Source organism: Acomys minous (genome assembly GCF_964271855.1).
Source record: "Acomys minous genome assembly, chromosome: 11".
In the NCBI taxonomy this organism is placed as follows: Eukaryota; Metazoa; Chordata; class Mammalia; order Rodentia; family Muridae; genus Acomys; species Acomys minous.
Genome location: NC_140492.1, coordinates 48,431,083 through 48,458,280, shown reverse-complemented (window position 1 = coordinate 48,458,280; position 27,198 = coordinate 48,431,083). Strand labels below are relative to the sequence as shown.

At 43.9% G+C, this 27,198-nt stretch overlaps 1 protein-coding gene across 2 annotated transcripts in view; it reads right to left on the bottom strand.

Annotated features, from left to right (window-relative positions):
• GRAMD1C (GRAM domain containing 1C) overlaps nucleotides 1-23,531 on the bottom strand; it is a 73,527-nt gene extending 49,996 nt beyond the window's left edge. The window contains exons 1-3 of one of the 2 annotated variants that reach the window (XM_084801716.1): nucleotides 23,402-23,531; nucleotides 18,413-18,562; nucleotides 4,529-4,613 (exon numbers count right to left, since the gene is read on the bottom strand). In XM_084801716.1, coding sequence (XP_084657842.1) covers nucleotides 4,529-4,613; nucleotides 18,413-18,562; nucleotides 23,402-23,428 — 262 coding nt within the window. In that variant the 5' untranslated portion in view covers nucleotides 23,429-23,531. Of the gene's footprint in view, nucleotides 1-4,528; nucleotides 4,614-18,412; nucleotides 18,563-23,132; nucleotides 23,337-23,401 lie in introns of those variants that run through there. The other variant, XM_084801717.1, reaches the window with a different exon arrangement.
• Nucleotides 23,532-27,198: the final 3,667 nt, after the last annotated feature.

Here is a 27,198-nt window from a genome sequence, read left to right as displayed (position 1 = left end):
TTTAAAATTGCATAAAGGAACTTTTTAAAGACTTTACGATAAACGCTGTCAGGTGGTGCACGCCTTTAATCCCAGCACCCAGAAGGCAGAGGCAGGTGGATCTCTGAGTTTGAGGCCGTGGGCAGAAGGGGAGACCAACACACCTTTGGTTTTTCTTTGAGCCACCATGTGGTTGCTGGGAGTTGAACTCAAGACCTCTGGAAGAGCAGCCAGTGCTCTTAACCTCTGAGCCATCTTTCCAGCCACCTTTGGCTTTTCTTAAAGCATTTTCTCTGCTGCCACCAGTTCTGGAATTACTAGCTTGGGTGACCACACCCAGGTTATGTGGTGCTGGGGATGGGAGCCATGAGGCAAGCACTCCCCCACTGAAGGCCTCCTCAGCACCCATCCTTAAGAAGCAGTTTCTAGCCAATTGCATCTGCCAGACTGTGAGTTCTTGTGATGGCACACACCACAGTCTGAGTTTTGTTCTCATTTGCATGTTTTGCTTTGTTGTTGTTGTTGTTGTTGTTGTTGTTGTTGTTTTAAGACAGGGTCTCCATGTAGCTTGGGTTGGTGATGATCTCATGTGGAGCATGGCTGGCCTGAAACTTGGTATCCTCTGCCTCCAAATGCTAGACTTGCAGATGTGTACCTCAGTGGCTGGCTCACATTCTAGTTGATGTTTAATCAATAATAGTTTGCTGTTTTTATTATTATTATTCTGCCTTTGTAGAGAGTTATTCTGAGTTGACAAGAGATTTTGTACTGGATTCTATATCCTCAATATAACATTATTCTGTTTGTACCTTGTTCACTTAGATAATTAGAGAATCCAAGAAGTAAGTTTTGAGCAATGACATCACCAAGCAAAAGAACAGTCTCACAGACAATCTTTTTAAAGGAGTAAACAAATTTAAAAGTAAGAATACCATTACTTTAAAAAAAAAAAAGCAATGTATAGAATTGGAAGGGACATTAGACATGTGTTTCTTCCTCCCCTTCTCCAAACTTCTTTCAAGATAACAAAGAAGCCATTTAATCAATTAAATTCAAACAGTGCTGGGGTGGGGTGGGGAGGCACATGAGCAGGGAGAAAGATTTTCTACTGTTTGAGAAGACAAGAAGAAGATGTCAGTGAATAAACCATCATAAGAATGAATAAAACCAGTGAATAGAGCCTCCATCTCTATACGTGCCTTCCCTCTGCTCAGCAAAGGCAGGTCCATCAGCCTTTCCTCCTCCTCACACAGGGAAGAGTGCTCTTGGGCAAGCAGAGGTATACACCCCAGAGGGAGGCCTCTCCACTGCTTAATAAGTCTATCCTTCCTTCACAGCCATAGGTCACATGGCTCTTATTCCTTCCATAGGCAGTCTTCTCACAGCAGCCTAGCCCTGCTGCTCAGACCCAAATCATCTCAAGGTTAAAATACCTTTACCAAGGAAGGAGAAGTTAAGCTTTTCCATGGTGTACTTTGGGCTGCCCGTTACCTCAGCGTTGACTACAACTATCTGTGAAACCCCCTGAGCAGACTGGATAGATTTCTGACTACTAGACCTGAGGAGAGCCAGGCAGTGTGGGGGGGTGTTCTGAAGGGTGGATCTCTGAGTTCAAGAACAGCCTGGTCTGCAGAGGGACTAATGAGTTCCAGGACAGCCAGGGCTACACAAAGAAACCCTTTCTTAAAAAACAAAACCCTAAGGAGTATGAGGCTGGGGAGCTGGCTCAGTGGTTAAGAATACTTGCTGTCCCAGCACCCACAAAGGAGCTCACAACCATTTATAACTTCAATTTCCAGCCCCTGTATTTTCTTATTTTATTTTTTATTTATTGGTATTTTTCAGTTTTTAGTTTTATGTACATCAGGTCCCCTGGAACTGGAGCTACAGGCAGCTGTAAGCTGCTATTTGGGTGCTGGGAACTGAACCCTGGTCCTCTGGGAGAGCAGACAGTGCTCTTCACCACTGGGCCATTTCATGTTTTGAGACACAGTCTCTCACTGAACCTGAAGTTCACTCTAGGATAACTGGCCATGAGCTTCACTGCCTGGCCTGTCACCTCACCCCATCGCTGGGGTCATAGGACAGCATCCCCACAGGTGGCTCTTGGATGGACTCCTGGGCCCAGAATCAGGTCCTTGTGCTTGTTCAGCAGACGCCTCACCAACGGAGCCATCATCTCTCCAGCCCCTAAACATCTGAAATTTGAAATTTTAGCAAGGATATAGATTACCTAAACACGCTTAAGGTTCTGGAAGACTGTTGCTCCTCCTTAATTGTTTAGTTATTCAAGCATTTACTCATAGCAATATGGACTCGTGGGTATTTATTTGATTCTTGGGGTTGTTATCCCAATTCACGGTTATTTTGTTGCCTAAGATATCCTGACTTTGAACAGGAGCTGCTTCAGGTTGTTGCCCGGGTTCCTTTTCTTGAGGCACTGTCAGCACTATAACAATAGCATGCTCCACCTTGGCTGGGCTTGAGCTGTTGCTGCTCCAGGGAGAGGGCTGTTTAGGACACAGAGACCTGGGCTCTGGGCTCTGGACACAGTCCCTGCTGCTAGCGACTCAGCAGACCGAGACAGGGACTAGGCAAGCAGAGTCAGCCCTCCACAGCCAGGGCTTCTGCTCCTCAGAGCAAGTCACTAAAGCGTGCTTAAATGTTTCTTTTACAAAGAACTGCATCTGTCCTGAGCACGCACAAACTTTTGTCAGGTCACTATTCCCTAAACAATGCATAGACACTCACGTACTGTTTACATTGTGAGCCAAATAGTAATCCAGACATGATTTAAAGTCTATGCCAGAATGTGCTCGGGTTCCACGTAAACATGATCTGTCCTATTCTACACAAGAACTGGAGCATCCAAGGACCCTGGTACCTGAGGGTTCTTCCTGGGTCCAATCTCCTGAAGTATCAAAGGGCAGCTATGTATCAATCCGCTCTTGACTGGAATCACGGTACTCATTTCAGACACAATTAGTTTCAAAGGATTAGCGTTCTATCCTGGGATGGCTATGATACCTTGGTTATTTTTTAAAAATTTTTAAGCAACAAAGTTCTTCAACAAAGATGTGGGCAATGAACAGTCATGTGACCACTGCCAAAATACCATACAGAACCATGCTAACGCCTCAGAAAGTTCCCTGAGCAGCCATCCTCCCCTTTATGTCAGTTTCTAAAATGTCCACATTAAACATGTTTGCTGTACCAGTCAGAAAAAGACGAATAGGTAACTTTTGAAAACACACACACACACACTGAAAAATGTATAAAAGAAAAAAGAAAGAAAAGAAGGAAGGAAGGAAGGAAGAAAGAGAGAAAGAAAGGGGGGAAAGCCAAATTACACAAATAGAAAAGTCATTCTCTTCTCTGCATTTTCCTAGATGGCTTTTCAGTCTTACAATGAGTATATTTCACTACACAATGAAATTAATATATTTCACAAAGGCAAAAACCACCAGGCAGGGTGATATCATCACACCTGTACTTGGAAGGTAGAGGCAGGAGGATAGCTCCAAGTTTGAGGCCAGCTGTTCTACATAGAAAGTTCCAGGTCATCCTCAGATACATACTGAGTTTGAGGCCAGCCAAATACATAAGACATGATTTCATCCCCCAGAAGCCATATAAAAGTCTGGATGTGAGGGCTAGAGTAATAGCTCAGTGATTAAGAGAACCAGCTACTCGTCCAAAGGACCCAGGTTCAATTCCGGGCATCCACATGGTGGCTCACAACCATCTGGAACTCCAGTCTTAAGGGCCTGATGCCCTCTTCTGACCTTAGAAGGCACTGTACACATATGTGGCAAGATACACATGCAGGCAAACATCTAAATACATAAAAATAATTAAATTTAATTTAAACATTCAAAACCGAGGGTGGTGGTATGCTTGGAATCTCAGGACTGGGGAAGAAGACAGGAGGAATGTAGCCAGTTGGTGAGCTTCAGGTTCAGTGAGCGATCTAGTCTCAAACATAAGGTGAATTGACTTGGAAGACATTCCACATTGGCCTTCACAAACACGCACACCTATACGCCACTGTGCACATGTGCACACACACACACATATGCATGTATGTAAATGTATGTGTGTATAAACTTATGTGTACGCATATGTACACACATATGTACAAACACAAATACACACAATAAAGCATTTCTGCAACAAAAATGACTAAATTTGTGACTGAAAAGCCTAAACCATAACATGAATAATGACTTATTCCTAAATGTATCTCTAGAACATTATTAAATCGCTCTACTAGTACACTTGCCGAAAGGTGTATTTATCTCAGGGGACTTACTATATAATGAGCATCAAATCTAAACGTTCCTTACAAGGCCACATACAGAAGTACCAGAAGGAAGCATGGGCACGCAGTTCTTAGTTAGCCCGCAATATCTCATAGGTCAGACGTCACCAGCCCCTAGTTAGGACACTGCTTTCCTTACAAAGCAGTCCCTGTCTATCGCAAAGGCCTAAGATTGCTCTCCACGCTGTCATCCATCACGTCTGCCTGTGTCCGAGGAGCACTCCGTACCTGCTATCAGCTTCTCTGACTCAGGCAGGTGTGTGAACTGCTGTTTGTACTCCTCATTCCTGTCTTTGTAGGTGGAACTCGAGATCTGAAACAATAAAAAGACAAGACTTCTGTTTACTTACACTTATGATGGCTTAGAAAGCACATTCAAAGTGAAACTTAAAAATCACATACTTTCTGTCAACACTATGTCCTTATCTGAAAGAAGCACAAACATCTCAAAGGCCATCACTGTGATGGTTCGGTGAATGCGGCCCAGGCCGTGAAGCTAGGGGCTGTGCTGACAGAGGCGGAGGGGCTGGCATAGAGAAAGCAGAAAAGCTGTGTTTAGAAGTAAAAGAGAAAACCCTAAAGTCATCTAGGCAGTCTCAGGGTATGGTCCCAACTGGATCAAGCCACGTGGCAGATCAGCAAGGGTGTTGGCCGTGGATCTAGAGGGAACGGAGACTGTGTGGGCTTACACTGTCTGTGTGCTCCTACCAAACACAGCTGCAGCCATGTGGAGCAGACAGGAGAGAGTGAGCCTGAGCTACCTCCACATTCCTGCCTAGACACACGACAGATGGGAGGTTCTGTAGAAGCTGGCACAGATGACAAGCGCTTGAACTTTGACATTACCAAATGAACACACAGATCTATCCGTAGGAGGAAAGGCCTTTCAGGATCTTTGTCTCTGACCAAAGCATTTGGTAATCACTTGTCAATATATAGAGTAACTCCTAGAAAGTCAGCCTTAAAAAGAAAAGAAAACCAGTAATAAACACAGCAGAGATAGCTGTTCCCACATGCCATAGGGCAAACCCAGATTTACTCTGGGCAAGTTCGTAGGTAAACAAACAAAATCAACAGTGACAATCACTGGGCAAAGAGAAAGCACTCAGAACCCAGAGATGCCAGTGAGGCAGGTGGGTGGGGCAGAGCAAGGCCCCGAGGCTTTATGTAAAGCCTTACAAAACTGGCATATGGAAGATGCACTTGGCAAAGAGGAAGGCTGGCATCACCAGCTGAGGCAAACTCAGACTGGCTCAGGCCACTGACACAGGTGCAGAGGCACTCCACAGTATCCAAAAACAATCCATGGTTCATATTAATACTAAACCTCACCCCGGGTGGCGAGTTAAGGCAGTAATAGGACATGGGCCACATGAAGTTCTACGTAGAATTACATGCAACAGACAAATTATGCACAGAAAAGCTAGGAATCCTTTGTAAAATGGCATGTTTTTGCCTTCTCCAGCTTGCCTCCTCCTTTCGAAGTTCATCTTTCTTAATAAATTCTCTTATTTTGCTAAATATAAATCTAAATATCTCCAGTGAATTCTTGGTAGCAGGACTCAGGAGCCTGGGACCCCACCAGAGATGCTCTCTAACCCTCGGCATCACTAACACACCATTTGAATTATGCAACTGGCAACAAAAAATATAAACCACGGGAAGCAACAGAAAAGAAAAACCCAACAGGCAACAAAAACAATCCTTGATGGTCCCCAGGCAATGGATTTAAGAGCTTAAGTCATCGAAGAAAGCATCCCGAACCCTGCAGAGAGCTAGAGAAAACCATGCTTAACAAACGTAAGGGCCTATGAGATAGATCAGGGGCTGTCCTAGCTTCAACTGTCAACTTGACAGCCCAGAGCCACCTGAGCTGAAAGCTCAGCTGAGGAATTGCCTACATCAGACTGGGCTATGGGCACGTCTGTGAGGTGGCCCTGTGGTGGATAAGAAAGCCAGCTGTGCACGTTCTGGTGAGCAAGACAGCAGTGTTCTTTGACGGTCTCTGCCTGGAGTTCCTACTTGAATTCCTGACCTGGCTTCCTTCATGATGATCTGTTACCTGGAAGACTAAGCCAAATAAAGCCTTTCCTCCCTCCCTAGGCTGTTTTTGTTCATGGTGTTGTCACAGCAACAGAATAACACATCAGGAGGGGAGGGGAAGGGGACGGGAGGGAGGGTAAACCTACGTGCTTCCAAGCCTGATGACCTGAGTTCAAGATCCTGGAAGCAAACGATGGAAGGAGAGAACAGACTCCCCACAGGTCATCCTCCGGCCTCCACATACAAGCGCTCTCTCTCTCTCTCTCTCTCTCTCTCTCTCTCTCTCTCTCTCTCTCTCTCTCTCTCTCTCTCACACACACACACACACACACACACACACACACACACACACACACACGTACATGTGTATATCTTTACTTTTTTGGCTTTTTTTTGTTTGTTTGTTTTTTGGTTTTTTCAAGACAGGGTCTCTCTGTGTAGCCTTGGTTGTCCTGGACTTGCTTTGTAGACCAGATTGGCCTGGAACTCACATCGATCCACCTGCCTCAGCCTCCCGAGTGTTGGGATTAAAGGCATGTGCCACCAAGCCCGGCTTTAAATATTTTTAATCAAGATTAAAATAGCCTAAAAATGTTTGACACACACAAATAAATAAATAGAGAGTAAAGGAACAAAAACAACATGAAACACAAGCAATAGACAGTAAAATGTCTGCTTGTCAGTCCACTTACATTCTATGCATTAATGTAACCAGACAACAGAACAGAGGTTAGGATGAAAACGGGAGAAAGCAAAGGTCTGACATAATCTAAAGGCCGTGCTCGAGAACTCAGAAGAGGAAAGTACATTTTTTACTTTTTATGAATTTTTTTTCAAGACAGAGTTTCTCTGTGTAGCCTTGGCTATCCCAGACTCACTTTATAGATCAGGCTGGCCTCAAACTCACAGAGATCCACCTGGCTCTGCCTCCTGAGTGCTGGGATTAAAGGCGTGCACCACCAAGCCCAGCAGAAAAATACATTTTTAAACTAATATGTATATGTGTATATATATATATATAATGAAAAAATACACTTTAGTTGAAATGCAATAACAATACAAATAAATGAGGAAGAGATTCATTATTTTAAAACAACCAAATAGGCAAACTTTCTACAAAACTGTGAAGAAAAGACAGGCTATGCATTAATTATTAATAATGAAACAGAGGATAACACTGTAGACACTACAGATCTCAAAGGAAATAAGGGAAAATCCGCATAGCCCTACACATGTAAGTGTATTGCCTTGGAAGAGCACATTGGCTCCTCAAAATATACCAACTGCTATAACTTGCTCAGTATAAAATAGTTCATTTAAGTTGGCCTACAACCAAGCCAGGAGTGGTGGCGCATGCCTTTAATCCCAGCACTTGGGAGGCAGAGGCAGGCGGACCACTGTGAGTTCAAAGCCAGCCTGGTCTACAAAGTGAGTCCAGGACAGCCAAGACTACACAGAGAAACCCTGTCTCAAAACAAACAAACAAACAAACAAACAAACAAACAAAAAGTTGGCCTACAACCTACAAGGAAATTGAAATTACAATTTCAAACTTCTCAAGGCAGAATTCTCCAAGACTAGATGGTTTCATTGGGGAAATCTTGAATGTTTAAAAATTCAATTCCAAGTGAGGTGCTGTGGCACACGCCTATAATCCCAGCACTGGGGAGGCAGAAGCAGGTAGATCTCTGTGAGTTTGAGGCCAGCCTGGTCTACAGAATGAGTCCAGGACAGCCAAGGCTACACAGAGAAACCTTGTCTTGGGCAACAAAAAAAGAAAACAATCAAAACACCAAAAAGAAAAAGGACAATCTAAACCGAAATAACAACAACAAAAAGCAAAACCAAACCAAACCCTCAATTCCAGTTCTGCACAATCTTTTCCAAATATTAGGTTACAAAAGAGCGAATCTCGATTCCTTGTGTGAAGCAAGTATATTACTCTAATATCAAAACTAGATAAAAATATTACAAAGACATAAAATGATAGAAAATATCCTCAGGGGTACGGATGAAAAGTCCTTACAATGGGAACAAATTCCCTTCAGCAATATGAAAGAGAACAACACAGCCTGACCAGGGACCCACGGCTGGCTTAATAGGCAAAAGCTAAGCAAGGAGATCAGCTAAAAAAGAAAAATAAAGTCATTTCACTTGATATAGAGCTAATATTCGACATAATTTAATGTCTACATGTAATTAAAACAAATAATTGTTTTACCTCCAAAGCAGGAATACAAAGCAACTTCCTTAACTCAAAAAAAGAGCATCTACCAATGGAGTTTTTAGATATTTTAAAGTTTCTCAGTGAAACCAGCAAGCTTGGAGATTCCCTCAGCCGTGTTGGTATGATAGTTTGAATCAGAACCTCAAATTATATATATGCAGGCTGGAGTGGTACCTCACACCTAAAATCCTGGTACTAGAGGCTGAGGCAGGGGGATCTCCACAAGTTGGAGTCTTGGGATGTTTATGAATTCTAGGCCTGCTTAGGATATAGATAAGATTCCACATATGTGTGCGCGCACACACACACACACACACACACACACACAGAGGCAAGCTAATTTCCAAGACTGGGGATACAGTTTCATGGCACAGCATTAGCTTAGTATGTGTGACGACTTGGGTTCATTGTCCAGCAGCACTGAACAAACTCCCTTCCCTCCCCCCCCCTACAGTGGTGTCTGAGAGATGGTGACACTCCAGTGTACTGATACTGTTGTCATGGAAGTAGGTTAATTACAAGCCAGTCGATTTCCTACAAAACAAGTGTGGCCTCATTTGCTCTTCCGTCCTGCCTGGCCATAGAGTGACACAGAGACAAGTTGGACAGCTACACTGCACCTCACAAACTGCAGCCCCTCTGCCTGCAGACCCTCCAGAGCTCTGAACTGAGAGATGCTTTTCTTTTTCTTCTTTTTCTTTTTTTCTCTTTCTTTTTCTTTTTTTTGTTTTTCCTTCTTTTTCTAAATTGTCTTGTCGATGGTCTCATTATAGCTACAAAAAGTAAACTAACAGATGATTTGTTAGCCATGTTCATAACAAAAATATTTTTTCTATTTAATTTTTTATTGTTTTTTAAAGTTAGTTTATTATTCACTTTACATCCCAATCATAGCCCCTTCCCTCCTCCTTCCCCCTCTTCCTGTCCCCTACACCCCAGAAAAGCCCCTACCACCCCCAACCCTCTCCAGCACATCAAGTCACATCAGGACTGCGCACATCCTCTGCCATGGTGGTCTTGTAAAGTAGCCACGCCAAGGGGAACTGAGTCCTCGTCAGAGACAGCCCCCGCTCCCCTTACTAGGGGACCCACATGAAGATCAAGCTGAGCATCAGTTACATATATGTAGGGGTCTAGGTCCAGTCCATGCATGCTCCTTGGTTGGTGTTTCAGTTTCCTCAATGCCCCCCCCCCAGAACCAAGTTAGTTGGCTCTGTTGGTCTTCTTGTGGAGTTCTTGTCCCCTCCGGATCCTTCTATCCTCCCTACCCCACGCCCCACTCTCCCCCAAGGCTCACTGCACTCCATCCAATGTTTGGCTCTGAGTCTCAGGTTCTGTCTCTATCCACTGCTGGGTGGAGCCTCTCAGAGGACAGCTATGCTAGGTTGCTAGGTTCCCATTTGCAAGCATAGCTGAGTGGCACTAATAGTGCCAGGGGTTCGCTATTAATATTTTTAGACAATGTATTTTGATCTTATTCTTTTCCCTCCTCATCTCCTTCCAGATCATCTCCACTTCCCTACCCACTATGTTCCTTCTCTCTCTCTCAAAAACCAAACAAAAACCCCAAAAGAAAATCAAAACAAAACAAAGAAAAGAAAAGAAGAAAAAGAAAACAAAATAAAATAAGCGCACAGAAAAACATGGAGACCATTTTTTTAAACAAGTCCCCAGACTATAGCACAACTGACACCATGATGGAAGTACCATTCAGGCCATAAAACTCAGCCCATAGACAGCACCACTTGCCAAAACAAAAACAAAGGCCTGATCCATCTAAGTCCACACTTCTGGAAAAAAAAATCTCTAACTATACTAACCTTACTTCTTTTGCTTCTGGAGTCCTATTTCTAGCTAAGTGTTCTTGTTACCTGAAGTGTGTCAACACAGAACATAGTTTTTGTGTTTAAAGTTCATCCTTAGAAAGGCTCCTTGCTACACTAGGATTCCAAACACCCAGTGCATCACTGACTGGTTAATAAAGACTCTATCAGCCTAAGCCTGTGACTGGGTAGTCCTCTCCGGTGGATTCCCACAACAGCACGGGGCCTCTCTGGAATGCGGCTGATATGCCCAGTCACACTCCAGTGGAGAAAACTGATTTTTCCCTTTCTCAGCCCCTGAAAGATCTTTTTTGTGGTCACATGGTCATTCTTCGAGAGGTACAGGTTCAATAAGTTAGGAATTTCCCTCCCTCAGTGTTATATTTCTTTGGAAGACCAGATCCACAATTAACACCCAGTGTGCCACTCATGCTTGCCTTGCTGTGGTTTTTGGTTTGGTTTGGTTTTTGATTTTTCAAGACAGGGTTTATCTGTGTAACAGCTCTGGCTGTCCTAGATTCACTTTGTAAAGCAGGCTGGCCTCAAACTCACAGCGATCCGCCTGCCTCTGCCTCCCATGTGCTGGGATTAAAGGAGTGCACCACCACGCCCGCCTGCCACTCGTGTTTTTGCCATCAGATTGTACTTTTGCAGGGTAGGGGATAAGGCAGGGTTTCTCTTTGTAGCCCCAACTTTCCTGGGACTTACTATGTAGACCAGGCTGGCCTGTTAACTCACAGCCTGCCTCTGCCTCCCAAGTGCTGGGATTTAAAGGTGTGAGCCGCCACACCCAGCCAAATTGAATTAAAAAAAAAAGACTCACCCCTATTTATGGGAGGGAGTATGAGTGTGACTTCCCTGAAGCCGGAGTTTCAGGTGGCTACGAAAGGATGCTGAGAACTGAGCTTAAGAGCCTCGGCAGGAGCAGTGCACACTCCACGCCGAGCGCCTCCAGCCCCAAACTGCACTCTTAGCAACTGTCCTTAGCAACCCCTACCTTCAAGGGCAACAGGCAGAGCTCTTCCCTTAACCCAAAACAGTGCTCGCTCGACCTTAGAAAACTTCCTCCACTTACCTTTGTGGACACGTTTCTCTTTTTTCTCTCATCATCTACATTTGTCTCTTTTCCTAATTTCTGTTCTTGCAAATCTGAGATTCTAAGCTTCAAGGCCCATATTTTTCTTTTCTGTCATATCTTGCCTTAAATGTTCCCAATTGAGTCTACAGACCTAAATCCCCTCCGTACTTCAAGTCTCACAAATTAATTTCAGCGTTAGCCTCTGCCAAGATTTGAGCCATGCATCCCATCACTTACTGGATCTTTCTACTCAAGTGATCACTGCGCATCTCTAGCACCACCATGCTCTCTGCCCTTGCTCATTCTCCGCGTCCATCTCCTAAAACTCCCTAAACGCCTAGAGGGTGGCTCTGTGTCCCCTTGTCTGAAGCTGCTCTCTTTCACGATGCTCATGGATGCACCCAGTGTTCCCTTACACCTGCAGCTGTTTACTTTCACACTCTCTCAGTGATGACACAGATGTGTGTGTGAGTGTGTGTGTGTGTGTGTGTGTGTGTGTGTGTGTGTGTGTGTTTCTACTTCTCTTTCTTCAGCTTCAACTGTCCACTGCACCATTTCATCAGTGCTTCATGAACATGTATTTTCCATTTAGCCCTTGGATGTCCTGCTTTTCAAATTTGCCTGGCATTTGAAATTTTATTACCCATTTATATATATTTTTTTTATCTAATTTGGTTAAGTCCTTATTTGAGGTTCGTTTTCGTTTATTTTGAGGTTTGTTTTTGTTTGTTTTGTTTGTTTTATTTGCAGGTCTGGGTAGCAAATCTGAGGCCTGGCACATGTAAGGCAGCGCTCTCACGGAGCTCCATAGCTGTGTTCTATAGGTTTTGGAACCCCGGTATGTCATTTGTCAAATTTGCTTCTCCTCACTAATAGAGTATTATATTCAACCCCCAAACTCCCTCCCTCCCCCACCTAAGCCCGTTTTAGCTAGACACGTTTCTTCGTCTTTGGTTTGAAAATGTAGGTGGTTTTCTTTACTTGCCAACACTTCATAGAACTCTTCAAGAGTCATGGCTTTATGAAGCGTTCTCCATCCTAACCCGTGTGAGTTCACGGCACCGTCTCCTATCCCACGTCAGGGCTGCCTTGGCATTAGCTCACATGTCTATAACTGCAGTAATCACTTGATTCCTCCTTGCAGCCCTTAAGTACTTCCTGTGTTATTTCGTAACCCCAGATTAAGCATTATAATCTGTCACGGGCCTGGGAAAGGGCTCGGAGGGGAAGCCGCAGTTCCAGCAACAGCACTTTCAGACCCCCAGCATCTGTAGATAAGAAGCCGGGTACAACAGCACACATGTGGAACCCCAACTTTGCGGGGGGAGGGGGTAAGGGAAGAGAATGGCAGGTCCTGGGGTAGTCTAACAAAAACAGTGAGCTTCCTGTGTCAAAAAATAGTGCAAAGGGTCAGAAGGTGGTTGGGGTAAAGACACTTGCCTGAGTCTAACGACGGAGTTTAATCCTCAGGTCCATGCAGAGCAGATCCACACAAGTTTATCCTTTAACCACACACCCCATCGCACACAGGCCCACACCTGTACATGTGCATGCATAACAAAATAAATAAAATAAATCTGGGCTAGAAAGATGACTCAGCTGTTAAGAGCTCTGGCAGGGCCGGGCATGGTGGCGCACGCCTTTAATCCCAGCACTCCGGAGGCAGAGGCAGACGGATCACTGTGAGTTCGAGGCCAGCCTGGTCTGCAAAGTGAGCCTAAGACAGCCAAGGCTACATGGAGAAGGCCTGTCTCGAAAGACCAAAAAATAATAAATAAATAAAAAATAAATAAATAAATAAATACATCTCAAGAATGTAATTCGAATTGAAAAACATATACTAAGACGGAAAACAACCTAGGAAGCTACCCAGCATCAACCTCTGGCCTTCGCATCTGTATACCCAGGTGTGTGCCCCCACACACCTATCCCTATACCCAAACCACGCAGGCATGCGTGCATACGCAGAGAGTTGACAACATTGTAGTCAGTATTTCTAGATAGTTTTATTTAAATGTTCATTTAAGTTAAACAATCCCTCCTCCTACTGCCAGAAATATTAACTCTTTTAAGAGTTAAATCTAAAAAAATGTTAGAAGATACCCCAATTTATAAAATAGTGCATAATATATATATATATATAACTAAATATTTTCAAATCGAATTAAAATTTAAAATGAATCTGAGAAACAACTTTATTCTTTTTTTTAAAAAGTCGTCGTAGTAAAATGCAGCATAGACTCTACAGGTCTGAATAAATATGAGCTGCCCTTGCCCTGGAAGACAACACAGCTCAAGGCAGCATTCCTCCAAGCCTGCCCGAGTACATCCTCAGTGGCCTCTGTGACAAAGTGTATAGGACAGAATTAATTAGCCCTACATATGCCTATACATCAGGCCTGCAGCAAGCTTTATCCCCACTTTTAAGTAGAAAAGCTGAGCTGTGACTAAAGTGAACAAGTGAATGTGGTCACAACTCTGAGACAAAGCACAGAACTAAGATTTCTGGTTCCTTGGACGATTAAGAATACAATTGATTGGTTTAAATTTTTCTCTATGCTAATTACTATTTAAGTATAGTGTTTCAAAATGTATATGTTTTATTCTTAAATGTTTTATAGAAAAATGATTAATTTGAATTCTCAGCACCTTAAAAAATTCCTTACTCTATTTTTCCTATTACTTTCTAACTCAAATGTCTAAAATTTATATCAGTTCTATGTGTATTAACTAAAGTTTTTAAAAATTACAATGATTTGAAAAAAATATAGACTTTAATTTTAGTTACAAATTTCAGAAAACTATAATTTGTTCACTTTTAAAATAAAATTGCCAATTAAACCAGTCACTAAGGAAATCAGTTTATATAGCTGAGAAACATTTTCAAAGAGGAACTTAATGAAATAGCAAAGTAAGAAAGCATGGTCAAAAAAAAAGAAAGAAAGAAAGAAAGAAAGCATGGTCAATGATCAACGCCTTATTCAAAGAACTATTGCACCTAGCAATCCAGGTAAGTTATGTCATCTTCTAAACACACACAACACAAAATCCCAGAGGCCCATGTCTACTCCCACTAATAGCTAACTGCACATCACTAAGAGAGCCAACTAAACAAACAGACCTGTTGCAGAGACTTCTGCTTGTCCTCTGGGATTTTAATCCACATAGGATATATCATTATTTTAGTTGGTAAGAAAAAAATAAAACTATTTTTTCCCTTTTGCCATGTACTTATTACTAACAGGTAAAAGACAAAAAGCATAAATATTTGCCATTAACTTTATTTTCAATTTCATCAGTTATCATTTTTGGTTTTATGAGGTATAAAAGTCAACAATGAAGTAAGTCCTCAGATTCTAAGATTAAACACTGCAATTTGTAAAAGCAAATAAATACATAGCCGAGTCCTAGCTTTGATAGGAAGAGTTAGGTAGAAAACTGAAGCTGCGGCTCTCACTGCCAACAACTATGGAGACTTGCTCATAATGATGCCTTGCACTGAAGCAGCCTCACGAGAAGAAAGACAGAAACAGCCCATCCATCTAACCACATGCCCTTCCTGACCCCAGGCACACCAGTGTTATCAGGCAGTGTCTTAGTCTCTGTTTTGCAAGTGATGCAACTGAGGTCAGGTGGGCTGTCCGACATCCTGGATCTCCATACAGTAAAGCCACCAGGAGCGGAGCAGACACTATTTTATTCCCAATGTTTGATTTGCAATCTAATTCACTCCATTGCATCACACTGCCCTCTAAGTTCACTACTGTAAAACAGCTGCCCAGGTGAATTGTTCTGCATTACTGGTTTTCTGTAGCTCTTGAAATATCAAGATGTGGAGCTCAGTGGTAGACCATGGACCTAACATGCCCTAGGGCTTGGGTTATACTTCCATTACTAAAAAAATTTTAAATAAATAAAACAAACTTCTTAGAGTTGTAGTTTTAAAGAGACTGGGTTTCTTGAGTCTGAAATGGCCCTGACATTCTTGCTTTTGGTTAAGTACCAGGTCTCTTGTCTCATGAGGACACACCTGATATGTTACCAGGACTTCCTGGGGTTGAGTTTGAATTCTGTGAACTCTGCCTTCTGACTGTAGTGTACCGATTCTGACCTTACCTCCAGAGGCATGAAGAAAAGAAAAAACAACAGTGGATTCCATGGTAGAAACAGATGGAATGGCTGGAAATAAATTTTCTCCCAGACTTCCTAAACATCATTTCTCTTGGTCAGGGCACAGTTGTGTGCTGCATAATGAGTTTCCTCACCAGTGGGCTGTTTAAAATAATAAAAATGTAGACTATCCACACTGGAGTGGCTCCAGGAGATTATAGGAAGCTAAAAATTCCTATCACCTAGTAACGCGGAATGTCACAGGTCGACACATTGCTCACTTAACTGTGACTTCCTGATGCCAGTCGTATGCAGGTGTAAGATGCACATCTATGGATGACGCGTCATAGTTATCATCATGTGGGTCTGTGTTAGTGTACTTGAGGCTGGCCACACAGTGATGCAACCAGCCAGCCATGCCTTCCTCTACACACACGGTGGGCCTTTGAGTTGGGCAGCCCAGGAGGCTGTGCTGCATGCGTGTTTGCTGGCATTCCTCAATGCTCCCCATGTATCCTTATTAAGCAGTTTCTGCATTGTCAGTGATCTGGTCAGCTTACTCAAGCTGATTGAAATATGGCAAAAGGCTACTGAAGAAACTCCAGGTGATCAACCCGCACACTGGTTGATCTGTGAAGGATCTTTATTGTTTGTTTCTCTGTTTGGAATGCTTTGGTGTTTGGCTAAGTTCCTCAGGAAAGGTCTCTAAAACTCTCAAGAAAGTATCCTGATCTTTAAGTCCATCCCATGTGAATTTATTTAAAAAAATTCCTAAAACTGTGTGCAATTATCTTAGGGACCTAAACTGAGACAATGAAGACCTTTGATACTTTCAACCTGTATTTTTCAATCTTTAAAACATGTAAATCATCTGGACATCTTGTAAAAATAAAGATCGTAATCCAGTAATTGGGCCCAAGATGTCGTGTGTTATTCAGATAGTAACGGAGCGGGTTCTGCTGCCCCTCCGACACCCTCAGAATCCTAGCGCACATGCGCGCTCCCCTTTATTTCTAAACTCTTATTCCGTTGCCCTTGTCTCTTGTTACTCTTTTTCTTGCTTTAAGTCATCAAAGAGCACCCACAGCTGCTCAACTCCGCAGTTAGCCCTTGGAGCTCCGAAGGTTCCCCAATGCTTAACTTAAGCTATAAAAACAAGGCTTAGACCGACATTTCACAAACAGCGAGAAACCTTGCAACACTTAACCATAAATGGGATGTCTCCATCAAATCTTCCCCCCTCAGAGGTCAGGGAACCCCAGGGGAAAAAGAGGCAGAAAGAATGTAAGAACCAGAGGGAATGTAGGACCATCAAGAAAACAAGGCCTTCTAAATTAACGCGAGCAAAGCTTGCATGAACTCACAGAGTCTGGAGCAGATAGGCACGGCCTGCACCAGGTTTTCTGTTATGGCTTCCAGTTTAGTGTTTTTAATGTGACTTCCGAGCATGTGAACAAGTAACTCTCTGATTTTTGTGCTTTCTCGTGGGCTCTTTTCCTTCTGATGATGTGTCATGTCCAACTTCAATGTGATAGTTTTTGTTTCATCTTACTGGTTGTTATATTTTATTATTATCCCTCAGAAGCCTGTTCTTTTCTAATGAGAGACAGAAAGAAGGTTGATTATGAGGGGAGGGGGGGTGGGGAGGAGCTGGGAGGAGTGAGAGAGGCAACCGCAATCAGGGTGTATTATGTGAGGGGGAAATCTGTTTTCATTAAAAGGGAGAAAAACAAAGAAAAGAGAAATAACAGAAAGAAAGAAAGAAAGAAAGAAAGAAAGAAAGAAAGAAAGAAAGAAAAGGCTCAGGAGTCCAAGGCTAGCCCTAGCTGCCTAGCAAATAGGAGGCCATGCTACCTCTTCTCAAAAAAGTTTCTAAATGACATAAAGATTTTATAAGTGACCAAGAATGATATAGTTGACATAAATGGCATGATTTTTGTTTCTATTATCTTAATATGTCTCTTAGCCATTACATATTTTCCTTACATTATGGCTAGGCAGACATTAAAAACAACCTTATGGTGTTAGTTGGAAGTAAAAGCTTGCTCGCTATGAGATGAGTTGGTAACAGCCATGCACTGACTTGCTAATTACAAAGAGGATGACAGCCTGTGTACTAATAACCTGTTAATGCCATGTCCTTTTTTTAGTCTACACTCAATGCTACAGAGCACCCAGGAAATCAGGTTCGCCCTACTTCTGGCTGTAAGGCATTATGCTTCTATACCAAATCAAAAACCAAAATCCTCATAGGAGCTGCTAGCTTTAGCAAGAGCCCATTAAAATAACAAATGTTAGCATTCACGCGGTGACAGACATGTTCCTCTGTAGCACTCTACAATCTCAATGCGCCTACTGGGAAGTCGCAGGCTCTTTTTATGTGGGGAAACTGGAAGGATAACAGAGTTACACTTAAAATGGATCAGAAGCTCCTAACTTAAAAACCCATTTTCTAGCCATTTCATACTGCAGAGCACGTATTGTTACGCCGCGTTTGCCACAGGAACTGATTCCTTAAATGAAAATTACATAAAATAGCTTGTTTCTCAGTAAGACTTAAAACCATAGTTTATGCAATGTTAGCTTCTTGCCAATACGGCTGATAACACTAAAGCACAATCCAATTGTGCGGCAGTATTTTCATGGGAAAACTGAAACGGACCATTGCACACCATCAACCAGGCAACAGCGCCTTCTAGTGGCCACACGAAAAATAATGAGAAATGTCACTGGGTCTCTGAAGTCACAACATCTACAAAGCAAATCACAAAGGATTATATAAACTGTTGTAGACTTAAAGAGAATTTGTATTTAGGATTAAAAGATACTACCCAAAAGCTCCAGTCACCACTCCAGTTATGTGCGCTCGGTCCCTGTTTTTTGGCTGATACTATATTATTCTCATCCACAGCAGGGTTAGAATTTTCCTCAGCCTCTTCCTGAAGCTCCGTGGTAAAGCTTGAATCCCCTTCATTTACAACCTGCAAATAAACGCCAACAAATTTTACTTATTGACAACTGACATTTTAAGAGAAACATGTGCTCCAAATATACAAATTACTTTAAAAATGTTTTAAGCTTTCTCTTTAAAAACATTTTAAAGTGTGTGTGTGTGTGTGTGTGTGTGTGTGTGTGTATGTGTGTGTGTGCACGCACTTGCATGCTTGGGCTTTGGGGGATGTGTACCATAGGTGCAAGTGGAGGTCAGAGGACAGAGGTCAGAGGTCTCCTTCCATCATGTGCATGCGTTCTGAGGATCAAACTCACATGGTTAGACCTGGGGGTGGGCACCTCTACCCACTAAACCCTCCTGCCCGTCCAGTAAAGTAATTTCTCAAGGAAAAAATGTAAACACTTAGAAGATGGAAATTAGGGCTGGGGCGATGTCTTGGTTGGCCAAGTGCTTCCTGAACAAGAACAAGGACCCAGGCTTAGCACCCCTCTCCCCACCCCAGCACCCACATGGAAGTTAGGCATGTGCCTGGTGTTGGGCGGACAGTGCAACAGGTGGACCTTGGGGGGCTCAGCGGGAAGGAAATCTTGTTGAATTGGTCAGCTGTAGGTCCAATAAGAGACCTTTATCAAAATGTAAGGTGGGAAGTGATTGAGGAAGACACTCCACCCTGACCCTTACACATATGCATCCACCACAAACACATGTGTGCACACCAAGGACAAGAACTAACGCTTTGCTCTCTACCATTCACCATTTATACATGTGACAAATGTCCTCTGGCCACTGCCATTGGTTAGGTAGCTTAGCTGGTACTAGAAATACAAAAATAAGAACAACAAAGTTCTCAGCCTCCAGAGGTCCATGGTCTGCTATTTAACACTAATTTTAAATTGTTGAACAATAAGTGAACAATTTAAAATACAATGTAATGAGAGTCTGAGCACTTTGGAGAAACATCCGTAAAGGCCAGTGGGATCTAACGTTAGGAATACACTACAGCCCAGCAACTTAATATGCACGTGAAACCAAGGATGTCCTTAATGACAATAAAGCAGAAAACCTCATAGCCCATTCATAGATTAGTGAAGGAGCTCTGGTTTATATATAAAAATTGGTGATGTTAAAATTAATAACTCCTGTGTGTCAAGCAGGCCCAAGGCTCCAGTGTGGAGGCCTCAGGGAAATGATCTGTGATTTGTGAAAGCAATGTGACCATTGGCGGTTGTGCGTGGAAGAGCTGTAATTAGAGGGAAAGTGGGGAAGAATACAGGCAGCAGGCGGAATAAGAGATTGTGACTCGGGAGGCAGAGGCAGGCGCATCGCTGTGAGTTCGAGGCCAGCCTGGTCTACAAAGTGAGTCCAGGATAGCAAAGGCTACACAGAGAAGCCCTGTCTAGAAAAAAAGAAAAGAGAAAAAAAAAAAAAAAGATCATGACTCCCCAGGCCCAGTGAACATCAGTGTTGCCTGCTGTTGCGTTTGCCCCTGCTATAGCAAGACCATTCCTTGGGGTTACAGAAGAAAGCACACAGGGCACACAGTGAGTCAAAGGAGTGAGTGGACTCAATTTAAGCTTGGGTATTCAAACCTTGTGAAGTAACCATGGAAGGCCTGAACCCTGATGATACTTGTTTGTGGCTCTCTAGAGAAAGAGATTCACCAACCATGACAGAGTGAAGACAGCATTCTTCACCTGAAATATCTCTACTACAATGACAAAGGATGGTCAAACTTGGGTAGAGGAGGAAGAAATAAACAAAAGTCCATAGCTTGACCTAGTTAGAAGCTACAGCTATGTTTATTTATATTATTCCTTCTCTTTTTTTTTTTTTTAAACAGGACTTTTCTGTGTAGCCTTGGCTGTCCTGGACTCACTTTGTAGACTCACAGCTATTCGCCTGCCTCTGCCTCCTGAGTGCTGGGATTAAACGTGTGCGCCACCACACCTGCCTCCGTTTCTCCAATTTTTAAGTGCTTGCTTGTTTAATGTATATGGCACTTTGTCTACATGTGTGTCTGTGTACTATGCATGCCTGGTGCCCTCAGATGTCCCAAAACTGGGTTGCAGATACTTGTGAGTTACCATGCGGGCACTAGGAACTGAACCCTGGTCCTCTGTGAGAGCAACAAGTGATCTTAACCACCAAGCAATCTCTGTGGCTCTGTCATTTAGAAACAAAAAAATGTTGATTTTTGTGTCTCCATTACATAGGTGCTGAACTAATTTCAACACTTACCAAACCACACCCACTAGCAAGTCTTCATGGCTTTAGTCAGTGTCAACTAGGTACCACTCAGGATCTTTGGGGAGTTACTCAACACAAACAACAAAGGTTATTGGACATGCTTCACTTGGGCTTTGACCATCAAAATCACTGCCCTGTGTTGTGGCTAGTTCAGCAGGTAAGGACACTTCATCGCTAGGCCTAAAGACTTCAGCTTAGGGCTGGAGAGATGGCTCAGAGGTTAAGAGCACTGGCTGCTCTTCCTGAGGTCCTGAGTTCAATTCCCAGCAACCACATTGTGACTCACAACCATCTACAATGAGATCTGATGCCCTCTTCTGGATGCAGGTATATACATGCAAGCAGAATACTGTATAAACGATAAATAAATTAAAATTTAAAACAGACATCAGCTTAATACACAGAACCCATGAAGTGGAAGGAGAGAAGTAACTGGACCAGTGGTCCTCTTACTTATATCCATGCAACATGGCAAGAGCATGCGCACACACTCACATGCACACGAATGAATGAATGAATGAATGAGAAGTAAATAAATAAATAAATAGTGCCTGATTTAAATTCTTCCTGGTTACCCATGCCCACGAAATGTTACTGCCCGTGTTTTAGGTGCCCAGAGGCTTGTCTCTTTGGTATTCCAGATTCTACCAAGTTGACATGGCACCATCAAATACAGACTTTACAGGCGAGGTCTCAACTGAGCCAAATCTAGGCTTTGTGGCACAATTATTGCAAGAGGACGTGGCCTCCCCCACCCCACGTGCCCACCCCCGACCTCACTGCTTAAGCAGAGGCCACAGTACTGGCCAAGGGGCACTCCTCTCTGAGGCTTTCTTCTGCCTTTTGGAGAAGCAACTAGGGTCCACCTGAGCAAGCAGCAGCAGCAGCAGGCATTTGGACACTTTCTGAACAGCAGCCAGCAACACTGGCGTTAGAGCTCTCTGGAGGACTACTGCTTTCTCCCTTAACCAGATGGCCTGGTAAAGGACAGCCCCTAAGGGTTTGCACAACTGGCTGGATCTTCAGGAAGCCCTCTTAACACTAGCGTGGAGATGCCCTGGCTGACGAATGGCTGCATCCGTACATTTTACATATCTTGGATCATAGCCTGGCTGTTGCCCCTCTGAAGTGAACAGTTTCACTGATACCTGAAGTATAAAGCAAGCTCACCACGTATGTCTGCATATACTAACTCTCTAAGACCAGGTCTGCCAGACACTCCTGATCCTCATCAGAGTTCTAAATATACCCATAGGACCCAAGGCTTTGTTTAGCCATATACAACTCTGAGCTCCTGAGGAAGGTTTTCAATGTAACTTTAACTTTGTTCACTGGTTTCCGGTTTCAGGTCTCAGAGGGAACACAGCGGCCTTCTTAAGTTAAAATCCAATTAAACAGTACTGGGAGGCCAGCGCAGTAGGGAAAGTGTTTGCCATCAAGCATAAGGACATGAATTCACCCCAGACTTTCCTCCTCGCCCCCCCCCAGTCCTCCCCCTACATACATACATACATACATACATACATACATACACACACACACACACACACACACACACACACATGTCCAGCATGGTGCCGTGTTTGTTACCCCAGCTTTGGGGTATCGGTGACAAGCAGATCTCTGGGCTCCTTTGGCCCTCTGATCAGCCAGGCTAGCGGCTCTTCACCTTACTGTGGGAAGGCCGTCCCTGCCCTCCCAGAGAGACCTCAATTACATCAGTAACAGACCCATCGTTTCACACCCTTAAGGTATGAGCGTGGCATCATCAGTTCTGTAGAAACTGTGTGAAACTGAAAAGGTCACTGTCTCCTTAAATGCCACAGAAGGGACAAAATCCCCCACCCCACCCCACCCCCAGTTACTTGGCTAACAGGTTCACTGTTTTACTATGAACAACCTCACCTGACAGTTGATAGTTAAGAGTTCACCAGGATCCTATTCATAATAATGTTTTGTGAGTGAATTGAAACAATGCATTCATTCATTTGTTCATCCAACAATTATTAAGACCATACCCTTCAGTACACTAAAATGCTTCTCTAAAAGAAAAAGCAAAAACAAAACAAAAAACTTTACATACAACCACCGTGATGCAGTGAGGATACCGTTGAGAAACACGAGTAACCCTGCAACAAAAGGCTCTCTACTCTAAAGACTAATAACCAACTTTTCCCATTTGTCAGATATGGGAGAAAACAAACGACAAGACTAGTTGAACCCCCAAAACTTGATTGAGGACCTGGGGATTTAAACTTTGTGAGCTCTTTATAACCGTCGACGGCCCTTGGTGATGGGAAGCTGGCAAGAAGAATACCAAGTTAAAATCACTACAAGGGAGCCAGACTCACTGGACTCTGAGGCTGAGACATCTGGGCATTTCGGGGACCAAATTCAAGCACTCAATACTCGGGTTCCCTCGGTCGCTCAACCAGGAGCAGGCTCGCCGGAGACTCGGGAAACCGTTTCCTTGGCAACAACTTTCCGAATTACGCCAAAGAGTATGGAGGGAAGGGAAGGGAGGAATTAATTATCACAATCGGAGCGGGTTCAGACAACCATGCAGAAGAAACCGCCGGCGAAGCCACCTCTCGGGACCCTGCCCCTCGAGGCCGCTTACCTGGCGGGCAGTCAGAGCGCCCTCCATCGCGGCACCCTCTCTCGGAACCGCGCACGCGCGTCCCGCGAGACCCCTGTCGGGAGAGGGACAGCCAGGCGCGTGCCCGACGCGCGCTCCCGACTCCGGCCCTCGGAATCCCACCTCCAGAGCAGCCCGAGCGCTTTGCGTCCTCTGGCGGCAATTAACGACTATTGCCTGTGGCGAAGTCTTGAGAGGCAGGGGTTGCTATTTCTTTGATGGGAATTTCAGTTTGGGAAGAGGATGGTGTTCTGCGGGGGGATGGTTGTTCACCAGTATGAATGTACTCAATGTCACTGACCTGTACGCTTAAAAACTAATAAAACAGGCAGGGCACGATAGCACGTGTCCACAAAACCAGCAGTAGGGAGGCAGGATTGGAGACCAGCCTGGGCCACACTCAAGTTGAAGACCAGATTGAGCAACAGGGAGACCTTGTTTCACAAGAAAATAAGAAAGAAAACAAACAAACAAACAAAAACCTTAAAAAGCCTCTGGTAAATTTTTATGTTTCTTTTATACTTATAAAACCCACTAAGCAAACTTTAATAAGTACTAGAGCAATCAGAACTAGATGGAGTGGGCCTGTGGGGGAGGCCCAGCCCGATGTCCAGTGTTGCCACATTATATTAAAAATACCAGGGGCCAGAGGTCCTGAGTTCAATTCCCAGCAACCACACGGTGGCTCACAACCCTCTATAATGTGATCTAATATCCTCGTCTGGCGTGCAGGTGTACATGCAGGCAGATAGAGCACTGTATACATAATAATAAATAAATATTTAAAGAGCTGGAGAGATGGCTCAGAGATTAAGAGCACTGCCTGTTCTTCCAGAGGTCCTGAGTTCAATTCCCAGCAACTACATGGTGGCTCTCAACCATCTATAATGTGATCTGGTGCCCTCTTCTGGCTGCAGGCAGAGTATTGCACACACAATAAGTCTTAAAAAATTAAATAAATAAAATAAAATAAATAAAAATGCCAGAGGCTTGGAGAGGTGTTTCCGTGGTTCAGAGCGCTCGCTGTGCTTACTGCTCTAGCGGAGGACCAGAGTTCATTTCCCAGAACCCTCATCGGGCAACTCACAGACACCTGTAACTCAAGCTCCACGGGATCCTCCGGCTTCCACTAGTAGTGCCCTCAAGTGCACAACCTTGCACTCTCTCTCTCTCTCTCTCTCTCTCTCTCTCTCTCTCTCTCTCTCTCTCTCTCTCTCTCTCTCTCTCACACACACACACACACACACACACACACACACACACACCTTAAAAATTAACATTTATGGAAAAGATAATGGAAAGTGTTGGGGTGAAGAGTTTTAACATCTAATTGGGCTTGAAGGATGAGTGGTAATGGAGGCGATAGATTGGAAAGAAAAGGTGCTTAGCACTGGGATTGTGAACAAGTTTCGGTTATAATGCTGAGTGTCAGAGCAGGTGACCGGGTGGAGAGGCGATTTAAGATGACTGGAGGTGCTGTAGGAAAAGCCCCAGCTTGGGATAGAAAGTTTCATCTTAGCTGTTGAAACAGGTATTATTGAAAGAGGAAGACAACAGCAAAGAGAGAGGGGACAACAAGCAAGAACCGGAGTTCTTCATTACAAAAAGAAACCTCAGCCTGGCACAGAGGCGCGTGCCAGCAAATCATAGCCCTACGGAGGCGAAGGCAGCAAGATTGGGAGTTCAAGGCCAGCTTCAACTGGACCTGGCTGCACAATGAGTTTCGGGTCAGTCCAGGTAGATGAGCACCTGTCTCAGAACCAGCACCTGCCAAAAAAGGAAAAGAAAAAATGAAAGAAAGAGAGAGAGAGAAGAAAAAGAGGAACATGAACTGTGAGCTGGTAGGTGGCTGTAAGAGGAGAAGCGTGCGTAGGTACAGGTTTCAGTCATACATTTCAAAGCTGGAGTTTTAAGAATGAAGGAGAGAAAGAAAACTGCCCTTTCCCTGGCCTTCTTGGGCAACCATCACTGCATGACCCTTCACCCAGAACCTCAGTATCTGAAAACAAGAAGAGTCATCCACTATCTCTTGCGGTTTCCGTGGGTCAGAGATATAGAAACAGCAGAGGTAGAAAGTTCTAGCTCCATCATCAGCCCGCCTGGCTGAGCCTGGAGGATCCACTTCCAAGGGGTCTCACTTACAGGGCTGAGAGCCTGGTACTGGCCGTTGGTCTGGGGCCTCGGTTCCTCAGTGCTAGGGCTTCTCCACAGGGCAGCCTGAGTCCTCATGGTGTGGCTGTGGCCCTTCCTTGAGAATGTGCAATCCAAGAGGCCAAGAGGAAAGCTACAGTGCTTTCTATGACCTAACCGTAGAAGCTGTGCACTTTTCACACTGCATTCTACTGGGGAGGATGTGCTTTGTGTCATAACAGGATAGTACTGGACATGAACAAAGCTACTTCTCAACACGTGCGTCGTAACCCCTTTGGTGGCTAAGCGACCCTTTTAAAGACCCTTAGCCCACATATTGCTTGTAAGACATTGATTAACAAAGTCTTATTACAGTTTGAATACATTTTGTAAAATGAAAGTAGCCAGAACTTACTCATAACCTGATAGCAAGGAGCCAAGAAAGAAAAACAGGTTTAGGAGAAGTTGGGTAGAAAGAGAGGAACAGTTCTTGAGGTAGAGGCATGGGCGCCATGGGATAGAAATTAGAATATGCTAAGACAAGATAAGTGAGAAGCTGAGGTTAGTATCTGAGTAAAAAGCAAAGGGGGCAGGAAGCAAGCCAGTGGAGTTCCTAGGTCGCTTGCTCCAGGTGCCTCGACTCGTATTTCATTAAACTGTGAATTATTTAAATTATTTAAATGCACTCTGAGCCAGCTGCTAAAATGAGATGCCTTATGCTACCTAATGCTACACTACGGCATCTGGCACTAAATAAACAGGTACAGCTGACTTGACCTGTCATTTTGTTCAGCCTTCCCTGACCCTATTGCCTCAAAGGTGTCTATGAATCTTTTAAGAACATACTGCCATTACAAAAATAGCTACTGTTTTCCAATAAACTATCAATGCTATAGTTACAGAGATCACTAAGTGGGCTGGAAAACTTTTTTTTTCTAATTTGTATTTATTCTTTGAAGTGTTTACACTTGTACAACGTACCTTGATCATTTCCACCCCTCACTCCAGCTTCCAACCTCCACCAGGGAGCCCCTCCCTCTGCCCGTCACATCTCCCTCCTAACTTCATGTCCTGAGTCCAATCAGGGCAGCCTATGTTCACATGGGGCATGTAGAACCGGCCAGTGGCCATGTTCCTGGAGAAAAGTGACTTTCCCTCCCCCAGCTGCCATCAGCTGCCAATAGCTCCTGTACTCAAGGCTCTTCCTAGAAAGGAGGCATTTTCAGAAACTCCATGATCTAGTTCACTGGCCTTAATGTATCCTTGGAGCACTAGTTCATGAAACTGAAGACCACTGGCAACTTAGCAGCTATAATGTGCTGGTAAATACTAGTTCTGCCTAGGGAAGATGAGATAGAAATTGTGTTGACAGCGTAGGGAGATGGCTCTGTGGGTAAGGTGCTTGTACAAGCTTGAGGACCCGAATCCTCCTAAGAAGACAGATGAAGCAATGCCCATCGACCTTCATTGACCTATGAACATCTGTCTGCTAGGCTGGGATTTGAGGACCTTAAAGAAGGGGGCTGTCTAAAGCCTAATGCTTTAAATAGCTCTAGTTCACTTTCAGTGTACTTTTATACATGAACATAACAAAGAAAGCAATGATCCAAAGAGGGTTGTTTGAATTCAGAGAGACATGAAAATAAACA